Source organism: Pseudochaenichthys georgianus, chromosome 14 (genome assembly GCF_902827115.2).
Source record: "Pseudochaenichthys georgianus chromosome 14, fPseGeo1.2, whole genome shotgun sequence".
Taxonomy (NCBI): domain Eukaryota; kingdom Metazoa; phylum Chordata; class Actinopteri; order Perciformes; family Channichthyidae; genus Pseudochaenichthys; species Pseudochaenichthys georgianus.
This window is the reverse complement of record NC_047516.1, coordinates 16,677,693-16,686,865: the sequence shown is the minus strand read 5'-3', so window position 1 is coordinate 16,686,865 and position 9,173 is coordinate 16,677,693. Positions and strand designations below refer to the sequence as shown.

Below are 9,173 nucleotides of genomic sequence, written 5' to 3'. Positions count from 1 at the left end.
GCCTTTGTCTTCCCCCTCTTACAGACAAAGGTTCCGCTGGTCCCCTCTTGGTAGTTCAAGTGAACTGCAGTAGCCTCTGTTCAAGTTATTGTTCCTGCTTGTACTGTATGTTGAGAAAACACTGCCCATGACATCGGGACTAATCCATGCGTGAACATGCACGTGATAAAAGATACGCTGAATTGAATCACGTTATTTAATAGCATGCTCATTTATGCTTATGAGTATTAGGCCTTGGTTATCATTGTTTGTGTCTTCCAAGTCATTCTATTACAGGGATATGTGGAATGGCATGTTTTTGAGGGGAAACTATAAACTGCTTAGAAACAAGTCTTACTTTTTAACAAGCAATTATTGTTATATTGAATTATTATTACTATTATTATTATTAATTTATTTTCAATCACTAAAACTGATAGTAGTAGTAGTAGTAGTAGTAGTAGTAGTAGTAGTAGTAGTAGTAGTAGTAGTAGTAGTAGTGGCAAAACGGTTATATTTTTAAACTGATAAAAACAGAAGAACAAACATCCTTTTACATTAATTGTGTAATACATGATGGATGGATTTTCAATATTAAAATGGATAAGCCTGATTGTCTCTTCTGATTTGTCAAATATACTTGAAGCAGTAAGTCCCCAGAGTCAATTATATTTTTAAAGATATTTCATACATATTAATTATTTGATTTCTTCTTCACCCATTCTGTATAGTTAACTGATTTGGTCTAGTAAAAAAGGTGAATTTATTATTTATATGAGAGGTAGGTAAGTGGGGGCTGGGGGTTACATATGTCCCTCAATCTGGTGCTTTAATACAGCCCAAATCTCACACCTCCTGCTCCTCTACTCTCCAACGTACACATTCACAGACGTGTGCACACATGTCTCCCTGCACCCAACCCCCCCTTTTGAATGTGCCCTCTTCCCTTAAGCCTCTCCTGTATCTGCTACTTTCCTGTCCTCAATTTTCCTCTTGATGACAAAATGAATTTGCATATCTTTCCCAGGGAGTGCTCATTAGAATGCATAAACCGGCCGCCTCCTCATGAGCAGGCTATAGCTTACCGCGGCATCTCCTGATGCAAAATGAGACACAGACAGGGAGGCAGCAGCACAGACATGTGGCCTGAGTCTGGGTTGTGATTGGCATTTGGAACCACTTCACCCTTCCCATTCTTAATTCAAGGATAAGAAAAAATTATGTGTCAGCCATTTTTCTTTTGTTTCTATATTAGCTGCTAAGGAAAAGCATATTTCCTCAGAAATTGCATTTAGAAACAGTTAATTGTTTAATGAGCATGATTATTTCACCTTCAGTGGGCATATTCCATGTCTTGCAACATAACATGGGCATTCTCTTTTTTCTGACACCCCACCCCCACCAAATCAGCAAGTCATCTTGAAGAAGGCCTTTTCACAGTCTGAAATCATCATCCTGAAAGGTGTACAGTAGCTTGGTAAATGGTTGCCATTTTTTTCTCGTCTCATTTTATGTGATATTTTATATTTTGTAACTATGGTGGTGCTAAAGCTTAGGTCACAAGTTTACACATAGAATGGTACCTTTTGGAAGGGTAAGGGTTGAATCCAGTTAAAATATGTAATCACAATTAACTATGCAAAATTACTACATAACCATTTTATATTACAATAATATAGTAAGTAAGTGAAGTGATAGCATAATGATACTGGGCAAAACACTAATTAAACAAATTCTAATCTTTGTCTGATGGTGGCGCTAGAGTGATTTTACAGGGTCATTCACCTCATTACAGTTAGTTTCTAAAGAGCCTAAATGTGTGAAGAACATTTAATATATATGCAACCTAATACCATCTGTTGTTGGTCAGACAAATTAGCAAACACATAATCACATTACATCTGGACATCTTTTGGCAGAGCTAAGTTTAACAGCTGCACAACAAAACAGTATTTTAGAGTGCTGTTGTCTACATATGACAGAAAAACAGGTGGATGTAGGGTATAGTATAGTTTACAGGATATTCTGTACTCTAATTTGTATTAAATTATCAAAAAGTAGGACAGTGTTTTGTAAAGTAAAATATGTTTATATTAATGTGGTCCAGAACAATGCAATATCAGATAAAATAAATATTAAAATAAATTTTACCTCAATATTGTCTTTTTCAAATCTGACTATATTGTTATAGCATGTTGAATTTAGGGGTTTTACCCATTGCATTGCACAGAACATGTGTCTGGGGTAGAGAGTGGAGTCTCACTGTTATATCTATGGGTTTATCAGCAAGTTTAAATATTTAAATATTGCACAACACCGGCCTGCAAGCGATATTTAAATCAGTCTAATTATAAAACAAATATATATGTCGACCGGGCAAATGACTCTCAAATGTCAAACTTTTAACTATAAAATGCTCTATTCAAAAACGTTGGCGTAAACTATGTAACTCTTTGATCTTGATAAGGCTGTGTTTTATCTGGAGATGAGCACACTATCATTTGCCAATGAGTACTGTAAACCCATTCAAATTACCCCAAAGAAACATATAAATCTGAAAAAAAGAAAAGCTTTGTGTCCTAGTATACATATTAAGTGCTTTCACCATGATTTGATGCCTGTTTATATATTTTTTATATTAGCCTATTAGGGACTTCAAATACAGACATATATTAAGTGCTTGCTAAAAGTATTATTACGTATTCTTGTTGTAAAAGACTAATATAACACTGTGTGGTTACGGTATAGTGACATTACCTATATAATTGTCTGACAAATGAAAATTACGGTTTAATGTAATTAAAAGGCAGGTCATTAACCCAATTGGTATTGTGTTTTCATTCTAAATCCTGTCGTAATGCCATCAAATGTCTTATAAAGTGCGAATAAATGAAAAAAAGAGTCCGCTGCGTGTTACACTTGAACGTGCGATGTTTATTTTATGCATTTTTTCAAAGTCATAATTTGCAAATAAGCTAAGTATATTGAGGATAATGCACAATGGAGGTGGTGGAGGAAGAGGTGTGCAGCCCACCCAACACAATCGCACAACGTCTTACAGCTTGTCCGTTCACTGCCTACAAGCGCTCCACGTTTTCTCATTCATTTAACTTGCCTACTGTACACTGTGCTCAACGTAGTGAATTCAATACTATGGCAAACACACTACACTACTACCAGCTCCAGCATGCTGGGACTGGAATATTTTTGTATCCACGCGCCTCAGAAAACTTCAGTGACGTTTCACAAAAGGTAGCCAATCGAACCTCGTCTTCTATTAGGACAATGAAAAGCCCCCGTCCAATCAGAGCAGCGTTAGACCGGGCGCTGGCCAATGGGGTGAGAGCCCCGTCGAGAGTAATGTTAGAGAGCTGAAGACTGAAGACACTGCGTATCGCCTGTGTTCCTCACATACAGCCATTGCAGAGCATTCAGATCCAGCGATAGTCCCTAGGTAAGTATCACACGCGAAAATTCTAAGTGTTCTTAATGATGAAAAGTATGATAACAATTCTAGATATCTCACTTATGTGTTTGCTATGATTGAATACATTATGTCTTACTGGTTGAAAATGATTTTTATTGCGATGAAACGTCAAAAAAACAAAAAAAATAGCCGGCGCAAAGCAGGTAACGTTACAGTGTCCTGCCTGGTGTGGTCCAGACGCTCTTTAAAAAAAACGAGAACAAAATATTAACCTTGACTGAATTCGACGATAATCGTCAATTGTGTAGCATATAAATAATTTTGTATATTACTATTGTGTCATTGTTATAAAATGGAGTCAAATTGAACGGTGGATATCGCGTAAAAATTCAGGAATGTCTAGTGGACGACATCGTTAGCGACAATGGTAGAAAACTCACCGTTTGCTAGCCATTGCAGTGCATTGCGAAGCTGAACGGCTGTCATGTGAAGACTGGAGAGCGTACGGGATATGCAATGCAAACGTAAAAAATTACAAAAACATGAGAAAAAGAAAGAATGTTTCAAAGTATACAAGTCCATATGATTGTTTGCTATAATTCTCCCGTGAAGACGTTGAAAAAATTACCTCACGATCTGCGCTTTTACTGTAATGGCTGACTGTATTCGCATAGGAGGAAAGGCAGCGAGGCTAGTGACAGAGGCGCAGTTCAGATCAACTTTTTCTAACCGGGTTTTCTCGAAAAACAAACCGGTAACTATCAAATGTAACGACGTGAAAAGAAAGACCAATCTTTCGTGATTCCAACGATGCTATTGCAATATTTTTCCGATGATGTTAAAGGGTTTAAATCGGGGGTTGAAGTAGAGTGGTCGCCGCGGTCGCTCTGCCCTCTATCGCATGGCTGTGCGTTCACACAAAGAGAAGGAGCCATATTCTCCATGTTAGTGGATGAAGACGAGCGGCCATTAGGAGCTCATAGAAACCAAGGCAGCAGCAGCCGCTCATAGACACAGTGCAGTCCCAATGTATTACTATACAAACCGGCTAGTGCAATAGGATTCAATCGGGGAAATATTTTGTATAGAACGCCGGCTTTCCAGACACATTTGTCGAGTTTCAAAGCGAACTGAAGGGAGTGAGGAGACATTTGAGGGGGACTTTCTTTCATGAAGAAGGCATTCTCACAAAATGGAAGAAGAAATATTGCTGTCGTTGTTGACCTCCTTTTCCTTAACGAAAGCCTATGCGCCATTACTACTTCGGTCGACACAAGCTTTAACGGGGAGTTACAGTAGGCATTTTAATGGGAAAAAAACATTGGACAATTACGGATTTTAACAGATTTGCAATTCGAACGGAATTATTTTCAGAATAGGAGGAAAGGAAGACTTATAATATACTATTATCAAATGACATCGAATTGCAGTTTACGTGTTTTAATTTCAATAAATAAGCTTTTATGTGCAATTTGTGTCTTTTTTGTGTCCAAGTTATTTGTTGGATAAAACATGAACATGAATGGTCCAGACGGTCTTTTTTCATGGCAGATGAGACATGAGGATAGTTTTTTCCACAAAAATGTCTTAGCGCCAGGTCCACTGTTATAGTCCCGCAGAGGGCTGGGGTTTATGTTATCCCGTTGCACTTGGGGAACTTTTGCACAACATGTGAAAGTGATATGGACCAAAACGGGCATCCCTAGATGGAATAAATGTATTTATGGGCGTTTTTGGTGATTTTTATTCTTGATTACATATCTGTGTGTTAAGACGGTTTTAAACCACCAACATTGTAGTTGACCACTTAGTTATATGAAAAGACCCTGTTACAGATTAACGAATGGTTATTAAATAAAGTATTTTTTTTCGCATTAGCCCCTTCTTTGCCAGACGGCTTTATTTTTAGCAGACTGTTTAAAGGACACTAACTTGCAGTATGACCACAGGGGGGGCGGGTCACTTAAGTAGTGCCATCAACAACACCAGTGGTCAATGGAGGGACATAAAGATGTTCCTATTGTATGACACGATTACCATGGTGGGTGGATATACCACCTGCTGTGTATGATTCATAATTGGAATTATAATAATTAATAAAAAACAAATATCACAATTTATTTTAATTATGTTTATACATAAGTATATTTGGGACATTTTTCACAACATCCCAGCTAGTAATCCACTTGTTCCTCTTTCCAAAGTAAACATAAGATTAAAGTATACATTGAATAAAAGCTAACCTAAACCTTTGTTTTTAGATTCAACTGTCAAGATGGTGAGAGAGCCAGGAAAGCCCAGGGGCAAGATGTCCTCCTATGCCTATTTTGTCCAGACCTGTCGGGAGGAGCACAAGAAGAAACACCCTGAAGCTTCGGTTAACTTCTCCGAGTTCTCCAAGAAGTGCTCTGAGCGATGGAAGGTAGGATGAATGGATGATGTCCATTTATAAAATAGTCAGATTATTACATTTCACATTTTATTGTTCTAAATTGACTATTTGACCTATATCAAGTTAATTCAGGGACAGGATGTTGATTGTTTATCTTGATTAGCTACACTTGGCACATTGTGCAATAAGTAAAATATCCCAAACCTAGAAATCTGAGGTTTTTGTGATAGCAAATGACTTCTCTTCTTTCAGCCATTGACTGCTAAGGAGAAAGGAAAATTTGAGGACCTGGCTAGGCAGGACAAGGTGCGCTATGAGAGAGAGATGGTGAACTACGTTCCAGCCAGTGGAGGCAAGAAGAAGAGGTTCAAGGACCCCAATGCACCCAAAAGGCCCCCGTAAGTACAGCAAGTCATTCAATATTTGACACTCTCTTGAAATAGAAATCTTTCTCCAGAACAAAACAATGTGAATATTGTTGTACTATGAAAATGACAATCTTATTCTTTGTTTCCAGATCTGCCTTCTTCGTCTTTTGCGCGGAGTATCGCCCTAAGGTGAAAGAAGAGTCCCCTGGTTTGACCATTGGAGATACTGCCAAGAGGCTTGGGGAGATGTGGAACGGCACCGCTTCAGAGGACAAGCAGCCCTTTGAGAAGAAAGCGGCTAAACTGAAGGAGAAGTATGAGAAGGTAAAGACGCAGTGATCTGTTGTATGCAAATAGCACACATGATACTACCTACAAATGACTGTCTGGGCATTAGTTCAATATGTTTTCATTCACCCCTCCCAGGACGTAGCAGCATACCGCGCTAAGGGCAAAACAGGAACCAGTGCCCCCGCACCTGCAGCAAAAGCTCCGGCCAAGGTAGAGAAGAAGGAGGATGACGATGATGATGATGATGACGAGGAGGATGACGACTTTGATGATGATGATGACGAGTAGATGTGGAATGACGTGTAGTGGTCATTTTTCTTGTTTATAAAGCATTCAACCCCCTTGTACACACGTCACTTACCGAAAGAAATACATTAGTATCCAAGGGGTAGAAAAAAAACTAAAAAGGCTGTGTATATCAGTTGTTTTTATGCTGTACAGTTTTTTTTCTCCTTTTTGCATAGTTGACACTACACAAGTATCGTGTCTATCTTTCTGCCAGTCTTATTTTTTCGGTGATAGTTCCTAGACCACTATCCTGCCTGGTACAGTGTAAAGGAGTGGGCTTACAGTATTTTCCCTAGCTAGAGGTACACAGCACATAAAAAACAGTTCTAAGTTAGATCTGAGTGTCTCTTATTTTCCTTTTTCCTGTGTGTTTTCATTTTAAATGATGTGTTATCAAAATTGACGTATCACAGTTGTTCGACTGATCTTTATGTACCACTGTAATAGCAAGAGTAAAAAAAACGGCTTGTTTAATGTTGAAATTTAAATTGCTTCTGATGTCAATAAACATTTTTTTTAATAAATCTGTTTTGTGTGTGAGCGGGTTCTGTCTTAAAAGAGCTAGCTTATTTTACTCCACCCAAAGTCTACACTAGTTTAAAGGTGGGGTAGGTAAGTTTCAGAAACCGGCTCGAGATACACTTTTTGTTATATTCCATGGAATGCTCTTAACATCCCGATAGCAATGAATATCTTAAGTGCTTTGACAAAAAATCCATTAAAAAATGTCATCTGTAGAAGCCGTAATACTGTAAAAAGTACAACCGGCCGGCCCGGCTAAACGGATTGGCTGGCCTACCTGCCTGTCAGCATTCCATCGGGGCACAAACTTATCTCGTGCCCTCATTGGTCATGTGCGCGTTCGTGTGTGTTGGAGGAGGGGCTCTATAAGGAAGTGGCAGATTTTCTCCGGTTGTGTATTTTCAAATTCTAGCGATCTCGAGCCGGTTTCTCAAACTTACCTACCCCACCTTTAAGTGAACATTAATGCAAAATTCCTATGAGTCAAAGCTATAATATCCCTATTATAGAAGTAGTATTAGGATAAACAGTAACTTTCTGCACTGGAATGCAAGCACTGCCAAAATCAATACAAACAATTAAAACTGCCTGGATCATTAAATATCATACAAACGTCTATGGGACTGATTATTCCTCTAAGTAAATGGTTTAAGACTAAAGAGTTATTCATTTCCATTTGGAGGTGCGTTACAGTCTACGCAAAGTGAAATTGAGTTATTATGCTGTGCTAAGAGATGGTTAAGTGAGGAGGATGTCCTGGCCTTTACTAGCTGTCCCTAATATAACTGAACTAAAACATTTTATTGTATCATGCATGTTCAACGCTACCCTGATTCTATGCCAAGAAGCTGTGTGTCGAAGCTCCTTGGCGTGGTGGAGGTACACTGACAGTTGTAGCATGATTGCTCTGCATGCATCACTAACTGTTCCTGTTTTATTTAGATACAGCTGGTTCATCTGTCACGTATACTCCTATGGGGGGGGGGGGGGGAAGAAGCATTTATATAAGAAGGATTATGTGCTTTGAAAACCCAGTGACACAAGGATATAGCTGATGTGTACAAACCACTGCAGACCACAACTAAAAGGCACACACAGATACTGTATATTGTGCTGTCAACACCGCTTCCCCCATGGGAGAGGCATATTCAGACGGGGGTTACCAACCTTCAGCCTGAGCATACAGAGATTCACAGAAATGAGCTGGGCAGCACAGTGTGATCGTTGGTGTAAAACACAATGATGTATCTTCTTCTGTGCCGCCTGTCTGCTCAGCCTCTGTCATAATGCCGGCCTTGGCCTATATGATCCTTGCATCAATAAGACAAGAGGACAGGCAGACACAGGGCAGCAGCTGACCTCTGCACTGCTCCGATAAAGCCCAGCCGGTCCCTGAAGGTGACACAGCCTCTTGCTATCCCGGACCATTCCTCACACTTACTGATGAGGCTTGCTTTTTCCTATTACATTTTAATCTAGCTGATGATGGCATCCATGGGGACATTTCCCTTTCCCCCAGTCTTGAGTCACATCATGGATGTGTTGTCTACATCTGATAGTGTCATGAAAGCTGCACGGAAAGCTAACTGGGGGCAAACATAATATACAATTACCAAACATGTGACAGCTGCAACGGCTCATTATTATTTCCCCACTCTTCCTGTGTTCAATGTGCAGTATGGCCTGCCTACAGTTATAACAGATTGAGGGAAGCAGTTCAAATGGAGAATGTTTACACTCACATCCACAGAATAGGCCCACATATTGTGTACTCCATACTGCAGTTGAGCATGCAGGATAGGGGGAAATTATGCTGGAGCAGTTGCAGCTCCGCATGGCTCTCAGCTGTTGATCAGTGCCTGTATGGGCCTGTTCAGAGTAGACCAGAACAGAAGCATACAGAGGG

The 9,173-nt window shown here is 39.5% G+C and overlaps 1 protein-coding gene across 1 annotated transcript; it reads left to right on the top strand.

Annotated features, from left to right (window-relative positions):
• Window positions 1-3,324: 3,324 nt before the first annotated feature.
• Window positions 3,325-7,269, top strand: hmgb1a (high mobility group box 1a). The gene is made up of 5 exons (XM_034099429.2): window positions 3,325-3,433; window positions 5,668-5,828; window positions 6,051-6,196; window positions 6,316-6,490; window positions 6,593-7,269. Exons 2-5 carry the CDS (start codon window positions 5,682-5,684, stop codon window positions 6,743-6,745), a joined length of 621 nt encoding a protein of 206 aa, XP_033955320.1. The 5' UTR covers window positions 3,325-3,433; window positions 5,668-5,681; the 3' UTR covers window positions 6,746-7,269.
• Window positions 7,270-9,173: the final 1,904 nt, after the last annotated feature.

Excerpts from the sequence above, each read along its gene's own strand:
- hmgb1a (XM_034099429.2), top strand. The coding sequence starts at position 5,682 with ATGGTGAGAGAGCCAGGAAAGCCCAGGGGCAAGATGTCCTCCTATGCC. Across the intron at positions 6,197-6,315 it reads AATGCACCCAAAAGGCCCCC|ATCTGCCTTCTTCGTCTTTT; the intron begins GTAAGTACAGCA and ends CTTTGTTTCCAG. Across the intron at positions 6,491-6,592 it reads TGAAGGAGAAGTATGAGAAG|GACGTAGCAGCATACCGCGC; the intron begins GTAAAGACGCAG and ends CACCCCTCCCAG.